The 23,114-nt window shown below is 35.7% G+C and overlaps 1 protein-coding gene across 2 annotated transcripts in view; it reads right to left on the reverse strand.

The window, feature by feature from the left end:
* LOC145237296 (kinesin-like protein KIF13A) overlaps window positions 1–10,822 on the reverse strand; it is a 31,854-nt gene extending 21,032 nt beyond the window's left edge. Inside the window, exons 1-12 of one of the 2 annotated variants that reach the window (XM_080100101.1) lie at window positions 10,753–10,822; window positions 9,667–9,820; window positions 5,479–5,569; window positions 4,991–5,003; window positions 4,155–4,308; window positions 3,651–3,831; window positions 2,929–3,154; window positions 2,205–2,317; window positions 1,735–1,846; window positions 1,522–1,610; window positions 654–777; window positions 304–414 (exon numbers count right to left, since the gene is read on the reverse strand). In XM_080100101.1, the coding sequence (XP_079956227.1) occupies window positions 304–414; window positions 654–777; window positions 1,522–1,610; window positions 1,735–1,846; window positions 2,205–2,317; window positions 2,929–3,154; window positions 3,651–3,831; window positions 4,155–4,308; window positions 4,991–5,003; window positions 5,479–5,569; window positions 9,667–9,736 (1,284 nt within the window). In that variant the 5' untranslated portion in view covers window positions 9,737–9,820; window positions 10,753–10,822. Of the gene's footprint in view, window positions 1–303; window positions 415–653; window positions 778–1,521; window positions 1,611–1,734; window positions 1,847–2,204; window positions 2,318–2,928; window positions 3,155–3,650; window positions 3,832–4,154; window positions 4,309–4,990; window positions 5,004–5,478; window positions 5,570–9,666; window positions 9,821–10,510; window positions 10,648–10,752 lie in introns of those variants that run through there. The other variant, XM_080100102.1, reaches the window with a different exon arrangement.
* Window positions 10,823–23,114: the final 12,292 nt, after the last annotated feature.

Genomic DNA, 23,114 nt, shown 5'->3' on the forward strand with positions numbered 1-23,114 from the left:
TACTCATTAAGATTATAAAATTATCCATATTCTAAAATGACGGACAAAATATTAAAATTGTGAGCAAACTTCGTTTATACCGGATTCGGTTAATCCGGATATTCGCCCGATACTTGAGGTACAAATGATTTGTAATGTGGTAAGACTTCAACTTATCAACATCGTTTTGTTTTGTATTGAAACCGTGTCTGGTATCACTACCTAGTGCACTACCTAGTAAGGTTTAAATCGTACAGACACTAAGCTAAGATCCACATTAAATAAATTTCATCTACAAATTGTTTTCTTTTATCTTTACATTACCTTGTGCACTTGTTCAGTTTTTCGTAACTTATCTTCCCAAGTTTGCGAAATTTCCTGAATCAACTTTTCGCTTTCAGCCAATTTCTCCTTAAGGTCTGGTGCCCTCATGCTCTGAATTAACAAAAATCAAAATGTGGTTTTATTCAATAATCAAACGGATAAAATCAAAACTAAGCCTATTTTCCGTTGGATCGATGGATATTTCCCTAGTCGAGAATTACATAATTTGTAATGGTTATATTTGGAAAAAAACACTACAGAAAGAAAATTCTATCGTTAAAAGCTAGCTTCGTGGAAAAATAAAAAACACAGTTTGAAAAGAATTCTGTGTTGCAACAACGGGGAATTACCTCTGATTCTCGTAGCTGAGACTGAAGTTTTTCGACTTCTTCCCTCAGTTCGCGGATAATCTTGGCATTAGGATCTTCATTCACCACCGCCTTGTTCACGATTCGTTTCGCGCGGTCCGCATATCTTTATGACGTCATAAACAAGATATTTTCAAAACATAACTAAAATTTAGTTTCGATGGTCAATTACAATTTAGTTTTTCAATTTTTCAACAATCAAAACTAGCTGACGTGGGGTCAATATTTGATGACGTCACAAAAAACAAATGACGTCACGAGTACCGAAAAAGACGTCACACGTCTTTCAATCCACGATATCACGAACAAGTCAGGCCAACTGAAACCAAGCAACGAAACAGAAAATCGGGACAAGGACATTTAAAAAGCATCTGATCAGCGTTAAATTCACGACGATTCATTCGGCCTTTAAACCATAGCTGCAGGCAAAACTTCGCAACCAATGTCAATATCACGCGCGCATGACGCTATGGAAATGACCGCAGAAGGAAGGTCAACGCATGTTTAGTCCGGAATGGTCGTAAAATATCAGAAGACATGGACTGCCTTATTCCCATCACGCAATATCACAGTTGTTAATTGGAAATGCACTTTCTGACTATGAGCTAATCTGGAGGCATTCACAATAGTTTAACACAGGCAAAATATTGCACATCTTTCAAAACATTTACTTCATAATTGTTAGTGTAACATAAACTACTGTAGTAAATCTCTCCTTAGTGATAAAATCTGACAAAAAATTTGAATCCCACCACTGTGTATAACTGATTATAACAGTGGGCCATTCTGGTGGCATTTAGAATAGTTGAAATAACACTGGGGCATCTTGCAAATATCACACAATATTTACCTTAATGTTGATAAAGTTTCTTCATAATTATCTGCTGATGGAGATAGAGTTGCAACCATAGTGGTTCGACTGTTACCTCCCAAATTATCCTATAAACAAAAACAACAACTATATCACCTGTTTACTTTTAATCCAGACACAAATGCATGACAGTCTTACATCACAAAAAAGGGTTTATTAGGCTTGCATATGTTACAGCAAAGGTAAATTTACTTTTAATATCCATGTAAGAGTGGAATCACGATAAGGAACAAACTTGTTTTTCGATTTTCCGGCTGCCTGATCAGCCAAAGCACTAATTACAAGACCAAGGGTTGTCAGGGACCTGTAACATACAAAACAAATTGCCCAAACTTTACCAAGATAGTCAAGAATTTCTGATGATAACACCAGCGAAGCCAAAACATTTTAGTAAAAGGGTGTTTTATACTATTTCAACATCAATTGCGTTCTTCAACTAAGCATGATTTTTTCAATATAACTTAAAAACATGGCAATTCATCAACAAAAGTTAACTTGTTTTATATATTCTTCTAATATTACAGTCTTCAACAATATGAAAGACATGAAAACAATCAGTACAGTAGGTTAAAAAACAAACAAGCTACTTTTACTTGACTTTTATTTACATTCATGATCAGTGCCATGAAATAAACCCATGACATGCATAATGTTTGACTTACTTATTAATATTGCTGCCTTCTTTTAACCTTGCACCTGACGCTCCAGTCTTCGACGATCTTTCGCTTCCGGCAAGATCCACCAAACTTAGTTTACTAACCCTCTCACCAGATACCTGGAAGTCAACATAACCATGTAATACAAGAATATGGATACATCAAAAGTTCAGTGGTTCTGTTATACAGACCACCTAGCATCTGCTTACTCTATTTTTTTTTATGCTATTACTACCATGACACAAGGCTACCCTATTAGCCATAGTATATTTTTCAATTATCCAGACTTTTATAAAAGCTTTATTAGGTGACTATGTGTAAAAACAAACTGCAAGCCTTGTACTGTATGCCACACTTCAACTTATCAGAATAAAATGGACAATACTATATCTGATAATTTCCTTTTTCTTTTTTTAGGATAAAATTTTAAGACATCTTTACATTCAATAGGCAACATTAAATGTAAAAGAACTGTTCCATTTGTTTAAAACAAGCTGAAGATATGGATAGATATACAAATTCAATTCTGCACTTCTTTTACATATCCGGTCAGATTCTATTTTTAAATGGTCCCAAACTAAACCGGATAATTGAAAAAGCACTCTATCACATAATATATTTGTGCTGGTGTTTGGACTATTTAAATGCTTATCCAGTTATACTGTTGAGTTTTAAATATTATTAGCAAGTTTTATAACAACAAATAAAACTGTACAATTATAAAATTTACCCCAGATTGAACATCAGTCATTGTGTGAGTGACAATTAGTGTGAAAACAGCGTGGGATCGCGATGACTCAGCGTTCATCTTGGTAGCAGCGACTGTGCGAGATTTGCTTCCCTCTGACATTAATTCCTGCACATCCTCTGCTGAAGAGGCAAGCAGTTGCTGCAGACCATCCACATATGGCCCCAAAATCTTGTGTTCTCTTACTTTTAAAGCATGCTGTGTGCCACTGTAAAACACATTTTTGGATTAGATATGCTTGTTGTGAGATTAGAACAGTAAATTTAGACAGGGGTAGTGGTGTAGAATCAGCAATTTTTACTTTTGGAAGGACTTTAGAAAAGTAAATTTAGACTGAGAGAAATGTGTATGAATTGAAATAAAATGGCTAAACATTACTTAATAGTGTAAAATTGCCAAAATGTCTACATGATATGGTCCAACTCAAATTACCTTCAGAAGTACCAAAAACTAACAGTTTAAAATTTCTAGCATATTCTGACAAAAATGGGTTAATAAATTAATGCTAATATATTTTTTTAGTAAAAATGCTCAATAAAACCTTTTGTCAGTAATTTGAAATAGTTACTTATAGTTGTATTGTGTTTTGTTAAAAAGGCATGTTTTTATATCATCTTTACTCTGTGTTCACAATCACTACAACATAAGAAAACTGCAAAATAATCCAACTCAAAAAACTAGATATTTAAAAGTGTTTCATTTACCCATTTGGGTCCAGTAGGTCTCGGACTTTCTCGTTGTAAATCTCCATAAAAGACACCTCAACCTTAAATGACTGACTTTCCTTGGTTTCGGTTTGGATCCGCTGAAAGAGGGCGACACAGAGTCTCGGAATAAGACCAGGTTGGTCATGACTTCCCATCATCGTATATGACTTACCGGAACCTGTGTAATGTAAACAAATGTGTTTGTCACCATAATGTTAAAGGCAGTGACTCTCAATTGTTTTATAATGGAAAATGCTCGTTAGTCAAAAAGTGACTATTAAACGTTCTTGCAAACTTGATGAAAATTGGTTTTTATTTTTTGGCTAAATAACATTGTTTTCATGCCTTTTTTCACTTAACGGTCACTTGATTAAGATATTTGGATGGGCAAAATTATCACAAACTATCCAGACAGAGAATGAAGCATTGATAATTTCTCTTATCAATCTTTAGCCACTATATTCATACAAACATACGAATTAAGAGTTTCACACAACATACCTGTTTGTCCATATGCAAAAATACAAGCATTATATCCAGAAAAGGCATTGTCCAGCAATTCAATTCCAAGGTTGTCGAAAACTTGCTCTTGGTTGGCAAACTTTTCAGTTTGATTTGGATCCATCGACCAAAAGCAATGGTCAAAGGCAAATGTCTGTAATAATGTAGCAGTTAGATTAACTATAGTATATATCACAAGAAAAATTATCCCAAAACCAACACATGAACATTTTACTTCATCATACAATACGTTTGTTGTCATGGTCAACTGTAACAAATAATTCCATAGTGCGGCCCTCGACTTACTTAAAAGTTTGTTTTTGGCCCTCAAACTTGTTTGAGTTTGAGACCCCTGTTATAAATAGATTTTATTGCAAACTGTTCAACAAACATACTATTATAGTTAAAATGTGGAAAAACTTTTACTGTACACAAACCGTTTTTAACAAACTCCTCTTTAATTTTAGCATATAGTGTTTTTATATGTTACAAAATGTTTAAGGAATAAACATTCATAAAAACTCCAACGTAAAAGCATGATTGAAGAATAAAGAGGTTTAAAATGGCATCTTTCAACATAAACCAGTTATCTTAATCTTGTCCCTAGGGTAGTAAAGAAACTGACAGATGACATCTACTACCCACAGTAAGTTTAAGCAATGCAATTGTCAAGTATAATATTGCTCCCAAAGGACAATGATCTGTGCATAACATTTTGTCCATTGGTAGAAATAGCCTGGTCACTGCAGGGTTAGCTTTAGTGTAGCATGTTTACACAGTTTTTTTTTTTAATATGCAATGTATGTAAAAAATGAATAAACTTGTTTTTATCTTACCTTGGTTTGTTTTCTATTTGTTGAAGAGAAAACATGAAAAAACAAGAATTGAATGTTAGCAAGAAATCATGTATTTGAATCATGGTGCAATTTTAACTTCTAGGACATGAACGTCAATAAAAAACAAATATTGATTTAGCATATGTCAATTATTTGTCCACAATTAAATTTCAGAAAAGTATTTAAGCATAATATGATATATATTTCATTAGAATGATATTAGCAAGTGATGATATTGTCAAATCAAAGGCACATACATATATGACAAGTAATAAACATAATCGAAGATAATCTGGTATCAGACATTCCAGACACATGAAAAACAGATCATTACTCTGAACTGCTTATAACTTTATCATGTGATTTAATCATTGCTGAAAAATCAAGCAGATATTATGAGTTTTTATAGTCACTCCTCAAAGAGATTCACACCAGGCTATTAGCAGAAATTTGATTATTTTACTATGATTTTTTTCACTTTTACTTACTTATCATTTTGTTTTCCTGTTGCTGTGGGTGCAGAAAGAACAGTTTGGTCATCTTTCATTTCAACAACACATTGGGTGTTCAATTCCAGCTCTATGACACAAAATTTAAGTCAAATTATATGGTGTTTATATTTGATTTTATTAATTCACAGAAAAACATGTGTACAAATCACCTATATATATATAAGTTATACATATATACATATATTTGTGGTGTTTATGTGTTACCATCATTACTGGTATACCATAGGTAATACATTTTCTACATTTTGTTTGAACCCTATTTCATCAATATGAAAAAATAGCTTAATTTGCAGCTTATGCAAATTACATCAAACTAGTCTGTGGATTTTGGACTGCATCTGCATCGCAAATTTATTTGAGGAAACTGCATTGGCGTCTGTAAATAATTGATGAGAAATGAATATAAAGTTCCCTGGAAAGAGGTGGCAATGGTATAATTGCACTACAAATTTGCATGGTGAGCAATTTTTTACATTAAAGTCCAAAAAACCTTTAAATTAACAGCTTGGGTGATTTGTCTCACAAGCTTATTACATTGTGATACTGCAACCAGTAGTTGACATATGTAAACATTCACATTTAAAGGTGGACTGGTGCTAACGACCTACTTTGGTTGTACATTCAATGTAAATAAGTACAAGTCTCGCCAAGTGAACACTTAATGAGATTTGCTGTGGGTGTAGTTTTGTTTTATTAGAGAAGTATAATCTTTTAACAGCCAACAACACATCAGTCATTCAGTATGGTATTTTTAGATACCCCAAAACCTTTGATTTAAATAAAATTACTTTTCCAAGGCTTATGACATTTTGTTAAGTCAGGACCATCATGTGCTGATTATCCTTGGCAACCATATACATCTGGTATACTAAGAAACAATCCCTACATACGCCAGTAGTTTGTAACTATGAGTTCAGATCCCCATGTAACAAAAAGCAATTGAGATTGTCTAAAGAGCTTTGGTGAGTTTTAGAAAAGGGTACTGATGAAGTGTGAATTGATAAATATAAGGTCTAAATGCATTTCAAAAAATAAACACAAAAATTCATTCCAAATCAGTAAGATAAGAAACTAGACAGCATATTGTCAATTGTAAAAGTTACAAAACATTGCAGAAAACGAATGCCATTCATGTAATTAGCATGTGTTGAGTGAGAGTTAAATCAATCATAGAAAACAAAGATGAACCTTGACCCCTAAGTGTACGGCAGCAATCTTGTCCATGATGGTTTTCCGTTTGTCAGACTAAGGTGTTTATAGTAACATTTTAAACGCACATACATGTGCTATTTCGTCGCCCAATTGCCAATTTAAACACTTGTCTACCAAACGTAATATAAGGGCAGCCAAAAGGGCATGATGCAAACTTTTTCTTGACAAGTTAACAGAAAACAGACAGAGAAATTTATGCGTTGATCAAACAGTTTCTGAAACCCAAGTTTCGGCATTTAAAATCCAACACTCTAGTTAGATGTGGTGATGTACCTAACAAAAGAGCTATTTTTTTGGAAGGTCGATATACCAGACATCGTACAAAAACCAAAGTCAATGAGCCGTTTAAATCCACTTATGCCAACCTTAATATCGTCTAGCCTGGTTACGTTTTTTTAAGTTGAAATGCCACAAGCAATGTGCAAAGCAGTTCCAAACACCACCGTGCGAATTCGACAGAACCCTTTTGGATGATATCAAGTCAGCACAAATAAACACACTTTAAAACGTATCTGTGTGGACTTTGAGTTTAACACACACGTGTTTAAACATGACGTATATGCTTTTCGTTGTTTACAACACTTGGCAGGCGGTTTCACTTATCACCCAATTCCAAAGTCCATCAAGGGTTAGAGTTAGACAACCAAACTTCGGTTAAGAAAAAAACCGCAGATTATCAACACATTTAACAGACATAATATCGCTTGTTTAACCAGTACACCGTTGTTGCACAAGACAGTTGGACAAAAAATCGTGTTCTGTTTAAGAACCACACAAACCTGGCTATTTTGAGGGGATGCCCTTTTGAATGAACAAGCGTGCAATGGCGATATAAAACTGAACCGAATACACACCCGCCAGGCTGAGTCGTGACCCTTTGTGATGTCATAATCTTTATGACGCACGCACGACTTCCCCACATGAGCATGTAGGTATATTAGGAAAATTGAATGCGCTTTTTGCGAAGTACAGATTAAATTTCCTTTCCTAAACAAAGCTAACTTCAAATGTTTACACCAACGGAAAACACAAACGGTTTCCCTGGCAACAAAGGCACTCGGAACGACTAGATTTGTCCAAGGTATTGTAGCTAGGATTTTAAACCAATATAGCAGTTTTGTTTGGACGATTAAATCTCGTAAAATCGTGAAGGTGTTTTGTTTACTAACAGGTGGCAACTTTACCAACTGCAGTTAATTCAACTGTCCGCACAGAACGAAACGGAAATCAATGAGCAGTGGGTTGCACTGACGATGGTAAATCGATTGGTCTTCCCTTTCCGAAAACCGTTAACTCACATCAAGTGGAAAGTGATTATAATTACTGAAGTGACAATGACCGACCTGTTTCCTGTGGTCGTTAACTTTAGAATTTAATTGCCAGCGTTTGTCCTGATGGCTGGTTCAAGGCAATTTAATCGGTTATATGTCCCACCAACTAGGCGCTTAGTGCAAAACCTACGGGCTTGGGCATGTAAAACACAAGCTGTAAAGTAACAACAATTGCTGCAATCAGACCCGAATTGCCAAGTAAACAGTTGTTTATTGTCTGTATGTGCACAACCTAAAAGTAGAGTAGACTAACGGTAACAAAGACACGGTGTAACGTCTAAACGTAATAGTATCAAAAAACTATTTTGAAACGGTTATTAGGCTGTAACCTTAACATGACATTTTGAACAACTTGCAAAGGTAAGCGATTTTAGTAGCGTTCCCATAAACGCAGCACATTGCGTGGTACGTTTTGGCGCTACACTTCAGTTAGCACCAACATTCCCTGGAAAACGTGGCCTGATCGTACGACTATTGTTTACCAACGTCGACACGCCTTAAACAGGCCAACGTTCAATGATACTTGATGTAAGGGGGCAACTTTCAATTGAAAGGCTTTTGGTAGCAAGGATTGTGTGTAAAAGAGAAGGCCAGTGTGGTGAAGGGCTGAAGTAGTGGCTGGCTAACCTGGTTTGTGCCATGCTGGTAAATAGACTAACAACAACCAGTAGGTAAACCTTTGTTGTGTAAATGTTCTTATTTTAATTTCGGATGATCCAATACCTTGCAAATTTTAAATATTGAAGAATATAAAATTAAATGCCACTAAAATACAAAATTTGTACACATCTTATAAACTGACTGCCATATAGGTGCTTTAAATTCCTAAACCAACAACATATTTTCATTTGACAAATATTCTGGCCATTTTAATTTACACATAGACTTCTACAAATTTCTAATTCCTGTAATACTGATAAATATGCAGCTGTTAAACTTTCTTAAACACAATGTGTTGTGACAAACCTACAACACAGTTGGAGCCAGTTAACAACGTACCAAGTTTTAGAAAATGATAATGCATAGAGTAAATAGCTATCAGAAATTCATTTTACCACCTCTTTACATATACAGGTTTTTGCATAATATAATTCCTATTAAATGTACACAAAAATCAGCGCTTTTAGCAGACTTTTCTTCTTTCAACAAATCCCTACTGACCTTTATGTAAAATACATGGTTTTAAGTTTATACTGTGCAAAATTTAGTTTTGATACAACAGTAGCATGAGAATTGCTAACAGTGTTTTGTGTTTCATTGAACAGGTTTAACAAACAAAAGAAATTTGGCACTGCAAATTCTAAGAAAGAAAGAAACAATACAAAATACAGTGATTCACAAGGTCATTATGTAACTTATCTAATTAAACATGCAAGATTAGTTGTAAGGAAGTTGCTAGACAATCAGGCATTAGTCAATTTTAATCCCCTGTGTTTGTCAAGTCTGCTAGGCAACTGTTTCACACCAAGGTGTATAACCATAGTGTATTCAGCTGGGAAATCTTGTTTAACGCCTAAATGTTAAAAATAAAGTTTACACAGTTTTGCAAGGTAAAATAACATCAATATATTACTTTAACAGCTTACAATTTTGTAATTAAAAATACATCAAATTCGTTTACCTCTTTTGTTAAATGGCCTGACTCTAACTGCCACCTTGACTTTGCTGGAATTGCTTGATGTCTTTGTCATGTTTAGATCCGGTATGAAAATAAATCCCAAACAATTATTGCTTCTTTCTTCAACAGTACATCCAAGTCATGATGTAAGTCCACACTAAAACATCACTTTTGGTTGCTTTTTTGTTGGAGGCAACACAAAATTAGATCTATATAAATCTTACTGAGATCTAAACTGTCACAAGATTTCAGTAGTTAAGTGGCCCACAAAATCGGTCAATAGTAACAGATTAAAAATTCAATTTTGCCATTTACTTTAACAAACACATTTTCACAACTTTACTCTTCTTTCTTATAGATAAAATTTAGTGTGGTTAAGAAGATAATTAAAGTGCATGATTTATGTTAATCAGTTTTCTGAATTTTTCTGGATATCGGACTCTTAGTCAAAACAAATTTTGAGTGCCTGTGACAAGCAATATGCAAATTTAAGAACAAATTTCAGAAATGATTATTCCAACCCCAACAAAACAGCCCATAAAGCAAACTAAGACGAAAATATTTCATATACAGTCACTTTTATTATTTTCCTTCAAAAACAAAGGTTCACAATCACATGTGTCAAATGACAACGCATTTTTCAAACAAAAATAGAAATAAATTTGCTTGCCTAAACTAAAGGGATTACATTGATAGCGTGCTAGATCCTAAAGATGACAACAGGGATTGTCAAAACATTTGCACTATAGAAGGGCTCTGGCCTCTAGCTTTTCTTGAATGAGCTACCGTACTTTTCAAATTTGTGTTTAACTTTCCAAAATTAAAACAACAAAACGTCAAGACTAACTTCGTTTCAGCATCACAAAGTCAGCATTACAACAGTATTAATTAGGGTTGTGCTGGCATCGACTGGAATTCACAATAAACTTGCCCTCTCATTCTCATTGTATAAAACGGGCAGTTACTTAAACCCTGCTGACACAACAAAACGAAAGTAGAATTACGAAATTCGTCTGCTACATTTAGTAGGCATGTTTTTGCAGCCAAAAACAGGTAAAGCAGTACCACATGTCACCAAAGCAAACTCACCTCAACTTCTCTTTTTAACTGACACCGCTGATTTTGTTCGACACAATTACGTCATGTTGTCTTAGGTCCAGACTGCTGTGACGACATTTACGTCACACTTCACTGAAAGCAGGAATAAAATGATACTTAAATAAAATAGTAGTTTGGTCTGTAATTTTGTTTGTTATAAATAATGATAATAAGTTCAAAACTGTTATTTTTAATGATAATAAGTTCAAAACTTTTATTTCTATTCAAGTATGTTGTTGCAAAATTAAAATATTCTTACGATTTAAAATAAACCGAGGTAATATGTTTCATATGCATGAATGATCACAGCTGTTTTTTAAGACTTAGCTATATTTACTTCTATGACTTTGTTGTCATTTAATTTCAGGCTATTTTAAGGAAAAAATGGCTTCCTAACGGCTTCATCCAGACACCCAGGCAATGTTTTAGTGACAAAATATTCCCTAAACTAAAAAAAAACTAATATATTTTTAATACCCCAGTCACATAAAACGGTGCAGCTGCAGCGCGTTTTGCTATCATCCACCAATTGTGCCCTCTACTGTTTTGCGCTTAATAACTTTTTAAAGTTGCGCAGCTTATTCCGGCTTGGTGTGTGATTTTAGTGCTATTGTGTCCCTATGTTTTCTTTCACCAAGCGAAATAAACTCAACTCGACTCAAACAAAGGAATTAAAAACCATGGTAAGCCGATATAAAGCGCTGTACTTGTATTCTATAATGAACAATACGAATCACATTGCCATTGTATTCCGAGTTGAATTTCTCACGAAAGAGCAGAGAGGATAAATACAGCAAATGCTACAAGCCTACAATATTGACCATTTTTAAATTTCAAGTCAGCACAAGGCTTAACTGCAACGTCAAATAAATCAGTCTTGTGATGAGGCAGGAATTCTCACCGTGAGGTTGTTTTTAGGATGACCGCAAATATACTTGCAGTAGTAAGTAATATGTTTTGTAGATAGAATGTTTTGTAATGTTTTGTCCTACTACTGTCAACAATTGTGCTTGTGACAACCAGTTCTTTATTCTAATTATTATTGAAATCAAAGTTGAAAAGTCGAAATTTAGCCGCTAAATTAAACAAATTTTTTTAAACCTTTTTGGGTTTGTTTTAATGTCGTTTTATCATTTCTTTATAGCTATTTTGTACACATTGCCGCTACTTGCATTGAAAAGAAAAGCTACTATAGAACAAATACCGTTAACCACTGTAAGAATCAATACAGTTTCGATAAGTACAATTGAAGCTTCAGCACTTGGGTCCGTCCATGCACATGAAAAGATGTCTAAGTTTTGGCATGATGTTTGTGGCCCTCTTAGAAAGCCATAAGCAGGATTGGAAAACGCTGTCATAGGCAATCGTTTCGGTGTTTGTATAGCTTTAATAGCCTTGGTGACAAAGTCCTACAGAAAGGCTAGTCAGCAAATATTCTTTTATATGTTTATGTTCGGTATGTAAGTATGTGAGCTATTGCACAACAGCCATTATTTCGTATTATAATCTGACTTTTATCAAAAAACCGCAGTTAAGTGATTGCAAACCTCCATGAAATACCAAGAGGGCACAATTTTTTTGCGGTTGAGTAATTCTTCTGTTAATTTGAGACGCCAGTCGTTTGGTTGCGTTATATAAGGATCATTCGACTGTAGTGGATTTCTTTTGTAGTAACCGTCTAGCTTTTTATCATTTGGTTTCAGTTACACTGTGTTGAACAAGATACACAATCCGAAAAACTAAAAGGCGACGTTTTTACAATGTTTGGGGCGGGTTAATCATTAATATTTTTGACATTTTTAAACTGTAATAACAAGTGTATCGATGAAGTGTTCATTTTTTGTGATTGATGCGCCCTTATAGCATTTTTTATTGGCATTTTTTTCCTTCTTTGCATAATTATAGACCCAAGGTTAAGGGGGTCGATCGAAAAAGAAAAAAAATACCAATCACAAAAATGAACATGCTGTACAAAACGCAATGCCTGTATTGATTTAAGTTCATAAAACGTGGCGACAAAATTCAACGAAACTAATCATCAAGCCGGAAATAACAAGTCAACCATTGAATTTAGTTTTACGCAAAATAGCGGATACAGCGCAATTGGTTGTAGAATAGGGTTGCCATTCGTCCGGATTTTCCCTGACATGTCCGGGAATTTAGTGTTTAAATCTGCGTCAGGGAGAAATGGTAAAATGTACCTAAAAGTCCGGAATTCAAGAAAAAATATTTGTATACATTATAAAATTAATCTACCAACGGAGAAAGTTTCTAGTAGATAGCTACAACCGCGTCTATACCATGAAAAGATAAGAGGTAAACTGGCGGCGCGCAGGTTAACGTACATCAGGGGTGGCCAAACTTTTTTATCAGAGGGCCAAATTTGCAACTGTCTTGCCACTGGAGGGCCGGATTAAATGAGATTTACGTAAAATTTGTCGTAACTGGTTGCCATCTTTATTAAAATATATATTATTGTAGTAGAATAACAATAAATAACACCATCTTGTTTACACTTGTATTTAATAAAAGGGCATTTATTCTAAAAATAACAACGCTTGCCACAAGCTACTGCTAGTAGCAGCCAGCGCTGTTGCACTGCTTGTTCACATTGGTAAATATGGTGCTTGGAAAAAAAACCAGGCAAGGTGTTTGGCGGGCCGGATGAAACAGGACTGGGGGGCGGATGCGGCCCGCGGGCCGTAGTTTGGCCACCACTGACGTACATGTTACTGATTGGTGTGTGTGCGCGCGTAACAATACCTGTTTGTTACTAGATGTTTAACAATATGCGTTAAATACACAAATAAAAATCCGCGTTTCAAGAAAACACAGCATTCGAAGCTACATGAGAACGTGGAAAATTTCATTTAACTGTGTACCTAATATGCAGGGAACTAACAAACAACTAAAGGTCATTTTTACAGTGGCATTTTTACAGTGGAACATATTTACAGTGGCATTTTTCTTCAAATTTAAAAAGCTCCTTGTGACTCCCATCGTTTAAATTTTGGTTAAAAAAGAACTTAACTAAACAGAATATTGCGCAGAAAGTTAATTGAAAAGGATCAGAGTATCGTATGTAACGTTTTCTCGTGTCGCTGTCCGTGTGACTTCCCAATATTCTAATTTATTCCGGAATAGAAGTGTTTGGATCGCAAAAATGATCAACGCAGCGGTTCTCAGACTGGGGTCCGCGGTCCTTTAGGGCATTTTGCGGGGACCTCGAAAAGGTGGAAGTAATTCTATAACCTTATTTGGCGCCAGTTTGTGCAACTGGATAAGTTGAAATCAAAGTTCAAGTGAGAATCGACCGTCTCCATTGTTAAACAATAGGCTTTATTGCATAACAATTGACAACTAACAAAATGCAATTGTTCGCGCACAATTGTAATGTTTTTGTCCTGTCTGTGATGTCAGATTTGGATCATTGTTATGCGCAATTTTGCATAACTAGCTAAAATCCTGCAATCAACTTTCGTTTTTCTGAAATACACACTCAGACTTACGTCAACACATTTAGACTTAAAGTTTGAGAAAAACTGGGTTCACGCAACCGAGATATATTTTGTCAGGGATTGTGTTTCATAAAATATGGCAACCCTATTGTAGAATGTTTAAACTGTTGAAAGCGCTGCAGTTATGTTTTTGTGGGCAAGCAAAAAGTCAAAGAAAGGACCCTAGAAACTAACCTGCCATAGGATTTTAACGCGTGTTACACTAGCATGTAAAAGAAAATTCGTTTAAGAATGTTTGTGTAATTCTGTTATACGCCTGTCTTGTTTATTTAAAGCAGCAAGGTTGTGTAACATAGGATAGGGTTGCCAATTGCCATACGTGAGGATTTTCCCTGACATGTCAGTGTTTAAGTCTGCGTCAGGGAGTAATGTTAAAATGTACTTAAAAGTCAGGAATTTAAGAAAAAAGATAGATATACTATGAAATTAATGTACCAACGGAGAAAATGTCTGGTAGTTATCTGCAACCGCGTCTATACCATGAAACGTAAAGAGGTATAAACTGGGGTGCGCAGGTTAACGCACAAGGTTACTATTTCGTTTTGCAGTGTGTGTGCGCGCGTAACAATACCCGTTAAATACAGATATAAAAATCGGTAGATACTTAAACACCAAAAACTAGCGGCACTGTAGTCCGGTTCACTTGAGGTCAAGAAGGTGACGTCAGGTCAAATGTTTGGAAAATGCTTGTTTTTAACGTTATTTATGTTTTTAAGCCGTCACCTGACCCGAATAGCCCTAACCGCCGGCATTTCTACAAGTCTGCAAAAAAAGATAAAAAAATTAAATTATTATGAACTATTTGACAATTGACCTCAAGTGAACCGGACTCCAGTGCCGCTAGTTTTTGGTGTTTAAGTATCTACCATAAAAATCCGCGTCTCAACAAAACACAGCGTTCGATGCTACGTGGGAAATTTCATTTGCTTTAACTGTGTACCTAATACGCAAGGAATTAACTAACAACAAAAAGTCGAATGTCGTGAGATATAAAAACGTTCTTACAGTGGCATTTTATTTCAAATTTAAAAAGGGCGGCTCCCAGTGTTTTTTTTCTGTGACAATTTGAAATTGGTCCGAATAGTTTTTAGAGTGGCAAAGGTTGGCGACCCGTGATATAAGTGCTTATTGTTTCAAGGATAAAGAGACTATAGTATAAGCTTAGCCTAAAAAACTTGACCAAACAGAAGCCTATACGCAGAAAGTTAATTAACGAGTATCGTATCTAACGTTTTCTAGTGTCACTGTCCGTGTATAGAAGTAATTGGATCGCAAAAAGGTTAACCCAAACTGGGGTCCGCGGTCCTTTAGGGCTCTGTAAGGCAATTTTGCGGGGACCGCAAAAAGCTGGAAGTAATTCTATATTCTAATTTAGCGTCAGTTTGTGCAACTAAATAAGTTTAAATCAAAGTGAAATTGAGAATCGACCGTCTCCATAGGCTTTATTGCATGCAACTAACAAAAATGCAATTGTTCGCGCACAATGGTAATGTTTTTGTCTTGTCTGTAATGTCAGATTTGGATGTTATGCAGAATTTTACATAACTAGCTAAAATCCTGCAATCAATTTTTCTTTTTCTGAAAAACACATTCGGGCTTAAGGACCACAAGCCCTCGAAATAATGGCAAAGAGACCGTTTAGAGAAAATACCGAAAAAGTTTGAGAACCACTGGGTTAACGCAACTGAGATAAATTTTGTCAGGGATTGTGTATCATAAAATATGGCAACCCTAACATAGGATCGATAAAGCATCCCCTTCCGTGGGTTATATAACCGCACCCCAGTAATCCCTAATGATTGAGCAGTTCATAACGATGATTTTGAACCTTGTACAGGCCACCTGGGATTTTGGATAGCGGATATAGCTTATCTTTGTCTGAGTTAAGAGATAAAGAGATCTAATTTGACTGCGCGACTAAAGATCGTTGTTTAGCGCGCGTGCGTTTTGCTGATGAATGCTTGATGTCTTGAAACGCATATAACCTATATTATGGTTACTGAATGTGGACATAAGGCGTTATGTTGTATAACTCGCTTTTCACTATCATTAAGGAACTTTCTGTCAGATAAAATTACTATCTTTTGACAATGTGAAAACTTGTGTATTAATTTAAAGATTAATGTCACCTTTTTATGTGAAATGCTTCGTCAGTGTCAAACGCACATGTTTGTAGAATGTAGATAAGGGAAATATACGTAAGTAGTAGGAAGATGTTCAGTACGATCTACAGTTCCGTGCAAGACATCCGGTTACCTTGACCTTGACCTTGAAGAAGTCTTGGCTACGTCTTGGTTTCCGACTTCCTCGTCTTGAAGATCAGGACTTCCCCTTTCTTGAAGATGTGAGTCCGAAGGAAGTCTTACCTTGGAGGAAGTTTCAGGTGATGTTGCTAACCTCTGCAGGTGTTTTTTACGTGGAATTTCAAAGGAAGTATCGTTTTGTGAAAGACTTGCGCAAGTCTAAAATCTGTACCTGTGTGACCTTGTTTAACCTTGCCTGTATCTGTGTTCAGGTCTTGTTGTTGACCTTGGTGTAAGACTTTTAGTTTTTATTCTAGAGGAAATTGCTTTTGTGTGAATTCCTGTTTTCACAGAACATTTGTTTAGGTTTTGACGTAGTCAAATATATTTATTAATTGATTTGTTTGTTTGTTTGTTTGTTGCAAGAAAGCGGGTCATGGCTTTCAAACAACCGAGACAGTAAACCGCCAATAGATGGCGTGTCGTCTGCCAGCTGTCGAGTTTCGTTGGATGAGCGAGCGCGCGTCGTCCGCCAGCTGTCGAGTTTCGCTGGATGACATTTTTGATCGATACAAAAGTTTACAAGTATGCATGCAAGAAGAGGTTGATGTTCTGCCTTCGTATTTGTCAAATTGAAAGCATTTTTTTCATAGAATCTGTACGCACCTATTTTCAATGGCCAACCTGCTTTTGTTTGTTCTCATAGACGCACTAACGTATTGCTTGTTCATTAATTCCTCGGAGCTGGACTATTCTGCAACTGAATAAACTATTATATGCATGACTTTAGTGGCGGGGTGGCGGGGTGGCGGGGTGGCGGGGTGGCGGGGTGGCGCCGCCACCTTGGGTTTGTAAAGCACGGTGGCGGCCACCGTGGAAATTTTGGTTAGTTTATAGCGGTATCGTACGAAATATCGTAAAATCTGAAGAATGTTAGCAACAAAACGTGACTTAAAACTGCAACTTGTTGTGGTTAGTGCCTTGTTTATGACGTTAACGCATAATTTTCTGCGAGTGAATGTTCGGCCATTGTTGTGCACAATGCAAATGTGTTGTAAAATTGTGTAAAATGTGTTGTAAAAAAGCAGCAACAACTTGACGAAACATTTTTAAACGTTGCTAAACCAATAAAAACGCTACAGCAACGTGTTGCATTTGCCAATTAAATATTATTTGAAACATTTCGTTTTTTTCTGATTTTAAACGTAGCATTCTATGGAAAATTTGTTGGGCTTTGAGTTTTTGTGGTTGTACGCATTAGTGACGTCATATTTTACGTCCGCCATCTTGCATTTTTGTAAAACTCGGCGCCTATGATGCACAGTATACCAAGGAACTTAAACCTAAGTGTTAACCATATTCCAGTTCACACCACCATCTACACGACTTTCTTATTATCACAGCTGTGACACACACAAAAACTAGAAACACGCCTTGAAAACAATTTTTTCGGACATGTCCCGGAAATTTCTCTGCAACTTACGCATGCGCGACGTAACAATAAAAAACGTGTAGAATATGCAATAAAGCATAGAGTTGCACAAACATAGGGTTACAAAACGTCCGCAGTTTCCCGGACATGTCCGAAAATTTCACGTAAAATCTGAATCCGGACATAATTTGTAAAAACATTCTTAACCAGAGAGTCGCACCGCTTATCATATGGGTTCAGGTTCGGTTCGGGTTCCATTTGTTTTTAGGGGTTCGGAATCGGCTCAGGTTTTAATAAATCTATGTTCGTGGGTTCGGGTTTTGTTTGGTTCGAATCTCTTTTCGTTTATTTTCATTCTACCCATCATCTTCAAGACCTTATCAAAACTCTCAAAGAATTTTGACTGTACACAGTTCGCAGGTTCTAGTTCGGTTCAGGCTATTGGATGAGTAACAATGTAGTGAATAAATATATTTTAATACTTCGGTTAGAAAGAAATTGTAATAGTTTCAAAGTTTTTACATTTACTGAAATTACGAAAGTGTAATTAACATTTTGCGGACGCATTTTTGTCAAACTGTTTTCGTTTTTCCCCAGAACTAAGGGTGGAGTTTACGCGGCACTAAGTAGTAACATTGTTGTTGGCATTCATTTAGGTAATAACTAATTCTTAACTTGTCGTGAATATTTTAGATACACGGTTTTTCAGCACAAAGGTGGATCCAAATTTTCATGCGCGCCGGCAATTTCATGTGTAGGCTATACTGTTATAACATTATAAATGCACATTTTTGTGACTAAAAGAGTTTTAAATATCCGGTGGTTGTGAAGCCTTGCACACACAGTTGTCAAAATTATCTTTATCGAGATGATTCTGTTTATAGTAATATAAACAAAGTTACGCTTTCCACGTCTGTAGAGGTATTTTTGTTTGCTAGTTTTGAAAAATGTCGATCTTTCATTAAACAGTATATGTTGGCGAAAAAGTTAATTTGTGCGAATAAAATGTAAAACAATGTGTTGTGTGCATATGCAATGCAATACTTTGAAAATATAGTGTAGGTGTTATTTTAGATAATTTTGTTGTATAGCAACTTTAATTAAGCGTTTAGTGACGCATTAAAACGGATAGGAGAACATGTGTTGCCGTTGGTCTTCAGTGCAATCAAAACTATTTTACAGCTTCAAACTCTAAAGGTGGTAGCCTAACCCTTAACTTTTTCATTATGTTTGCATTTGTGTAAACAAGTTGCAGCGTATGGCGCGACCGTAACAAACGGTTACATCAATTGATTGGTGGACTTAAATCCGTTATCGCTTGTTATGTGGAAGAAACACGTCTTCACAGGCAAATACACTTAAACACATCACAAGTAGGCTAAGTTCGCTATCAATAATTTCTACTATTTGAACAGCGGATATTTTGAATTTAGCTGGTTACCCAGATATAATATATTAGAACAGCACATAACTTAAGTGTATTAGAACAGCATATAAGTGTTGGACAAATTTAGTTTCAGTATTTTATAATTGTCCAGCAATTGTCTGTATTTAATGGCACGATACATCATCAATCATTTCATATTTTGACCTGCCCAAACAGGCCTTTCCCCTTTTTTAAAATTGTCTTGTGCCTATTTTACAATTTTCTCATCTTACAATAACTTACATAATAGCTATTTGAATTGTGTTTCTTTAATTCATAACGCTTACGCATTATTCCTACTTTTTATCCTGTTAAAAAAAATGTACTCGGTTAACCGTTAATCGGATAACTTAACCCTAGTCAAGGCAGTTTCGCAATCAGTTTGAAAGCATTTCTACAAAGGGTTTTTTATAATCACTATTTTTTCAATAAAATGCAATTGTACCATTTTTATCACGCGCGAAAACAAAAAAACGGGTTTGGTTATGGGAACTAGCGGATTGACCTTTATCGGTTTCAGCATCACTGATAGGTTTACACACAATAATAGATTACGTTTTGACTTTGTCAAGTTTATGATCGCAGCCCAGGGTTTTATTTGCAACTCGTTTGCAAATGGCGTAAGCGACCCATCGTTGTCTATAATCCTACAGCACCCGACGGCAATCATGTTAATCAGTTGCAGGGTTGTTTTTGTCCACACAACATCTGTACAGATCTTGAACTACCGTTGACATAATAAACAAACAAGCAATATGACAGATTTGTGGCTAAGCCTAGCCCTTTGAGGGACCTAACACAAGGCGCTTAAAGGTTAAGACCCAGCATTGGTGTTTCTTACCAAAGGTAAGGATTTAGGCCGAGAGTCGGATTTGGGGTAAGAGTTAAAACCTAGGGTAATCATACTTCACCGATTTCATTTATGCGACCGACATGGCTTGCAATGGTTTATGCAACCATGTTGCAAAATGAAATCTTCGGCTGACAACAGCAATTTAGAAAAAGTTAAATTGCAAGGTAAAGGAAAGATCGATGGTTTGGGACGGTAAAACTATTTAGCTGTTTTAAAAACACAAAACGACTTTACTGTCTGCAACCAAGGTTTCATGCTTTGAAGCGTGAAAAAAATTACTTGTAGCCCATACGAAAGGGCCCAAACTATTTGAATGGGGCCGGGAATAACTGCCAGACGCGAAACTTAATTCACACTGAAACTCGGTTAGAAATAAATAAATTCCGCACATGGGGTTAAAGTTAAAATAAAGGATGGGTTGCAGTATTGCAATATCAATATCTCGCGGCACCCCTGAGCATTGCAATTGGCACCCCAGGGTGCCGCGGCACCCCGGTTGGGAACCACTGGTCTAAAGGTTAATTGAAGCTGACGTGTGGGTATAAAGTGCGCCCTTTCTATCATGTCAACTTCAAAACTCGATTGCGTCGGCAAAAAAACGGTTTCATAACAATTTTTCGCACCAATGACTTCATACAAATTTTATTTTTGGTTGTGTAAAATTGTAGATCGGTTTAACAAAATTATAATGGTTTGCTGTTACGAAATTATGGTAGGTTTTCATAAAATTAAGGGGTGGATTTTGAAGTGAAATTGACTCATGCTCTAAAGTCTAAACTATAAGAGCTTTTATTTTTTTTCGCGCCATGAGTAAAAATGGGGGTTGTCGAGTTCGTAGTTTTGGGACGCTGTCATTTTCCGAAAAGCGCCTTGTTAAATTTAATCACTATACAAACCTTCCGGCCGCATGGCTACGCAACTACGGAGTTGTTTATTGACTGCGTGCATTTATCATTAGCATTTATCAACCAAATAACAATAGTGTAAAATATTTAGTTGTAAATTACAGAATTTCTGCTGCAAATTTGTTTTTTGTGTCTAGGAATTGTTCAGTTCCAACCCACCTTTGTCATATGATTAATGCATGCAGCAAAAAGGCTAATTAGGGTCGATTTTCGTGCGTTCTTCTTACATCCTTATTATTAATGCGCAGTTCATGCCCTATTTTCAGTTATGCAACGAAGTCCAACATTTTTCCAATGTCGTGGATTTGAAGACTAATTAGGTAAAACCCCAGGTTTTAAAGACGAGTTCGGAGAAGTAAACAGCAAGGTTGGAAAAGAAAAAAGAGAAAGCATTTTTACTTTCTTATATAAAATGTATCTTAAGCAACAGTTCCCAAGGAAGGTGAAAAAATTGGTACAATAGAAAATTGTGACTGATAAACTAAGATACTAGCAAAGTGTTGGACGCACAATGATTACGTTCTAATGTTACGTTGCATGTTTGTGGCGTCATAATGACCTGTGCGTGTTCTGTCAAGTAACCTGAGATGCTTGTTGCAAGGCAAAGAGTGACAATTGTGGCTTGGTCATCCCGAATTCAAAAAGTGAGGAATGAGATAAAACAGCAGTTTGCCGAAACAATTGAAAAAAAATACTATTTCGCTTGTACATTATAAATAGGTGAAAAAGTATCGCATTTCAGTGTAGCTGATGCAAGATTATCCGTCTCCGTATAGTATATGTATGTGCTTTGATTAATAACCATAGACATTCGAACACCTTAAAGACAGTGTTCTGTTAAACTGACATTATTAATGAAGCAGTACGCGTGTTTATCGCAAATCTTGCTAATTCCCTAATCGATTGTAAAGTTGGGTTATAGAGATGGAATAGATATTGAGATAATTTTTTTTTAAAAAAACGTCCTTTTTACTGAGTTAAAGAGCTCTCCAAGATATGCAGCTCATATAATAAAGTACCTGTTTTTTTATACTTATGTTTCGAAACATATTGTAATGTATCAGACTACAGCCGAAGAGAAGATACCCTTGGGTAAAAAAATTGAGCGTAAAACCCTTGGGAATCTAAAAATGACAATTGCCCGATTTTGCCTGATTTTTTGCATCGACCGTTGGCCAGTAGTTTGCAAACTTAAATCTATTAGTTCTGTACAAGTCCAAATGGGATCAATATATGAAGTCACATTAATTTTTGATAGGGTTGATTTTGCAAAAGCTAACGTGAGTTGAAAAGCGATCATGCTGGCGCTTATTTATACGTTCTGTTATGTTGTTAGATTTTCAGCTTTTGTTGTTAGATTTCAGAATTTTTTTGCAGCTTTACTCTACAATAATGTTTTTATTCTTGTTTGAAAAACAAATCCTGATCTATAGAGGTTTACTGAGCTATCATCTATCATTCTATCACTATGAAATTTGGGTTGTGTAACATAGGGGGCCAAAGAATTTAACAGATCAATGTTGTACGGACAGAATGTTTGCACTTTGCATTTGGCATTCGTAGCGAAAAAAAAAGATTGTATGGATATGGAAAATGATAACGACAAAAGTGGAAGACAAATTAAACCCATGGGACATGATAAGCATACAGGAACAGCATTCATTAAAGTTATCGACCCCCTGTCAGTTCTTATTCAAATTACCAACCTTCTTAAGCAACGGATACTTGAACTAATAACTAGAATATTAGTTTTCCTCAACAGCTATGGACAGCAGAAATAGTGATGCACTGGCATCATTTGCCGGATCGTATCTATTTCTGAACCGTTTAAAATAATAATGCAATTGATGCCAAACGGTTACAACTGACCAATTGAAACGCAATCTGCTGATAATAAAATGCAAGTTTATTGTCGGATATATAGTTGTTGTGTTTCTTGTGAAGCCTTTATTAACAGTGTTTGTGCAGTCGTAACT

The sequence above is a fragment of the Phallusia mammillata genome, chromosome 7 (assembly GCF_965637545.1).
Source record: "Phallusia mammillata chromosome 7, kaPhaMamm4.hap1.1, whole genome shotgun sequence".
Classification (NCBI taxonomy): Eukaryota; Metazoa; Chordata; class Ascidiacea; order Phlebobranchia; family Ascidiidae; genus Phallusia; species Phallusia mammillata.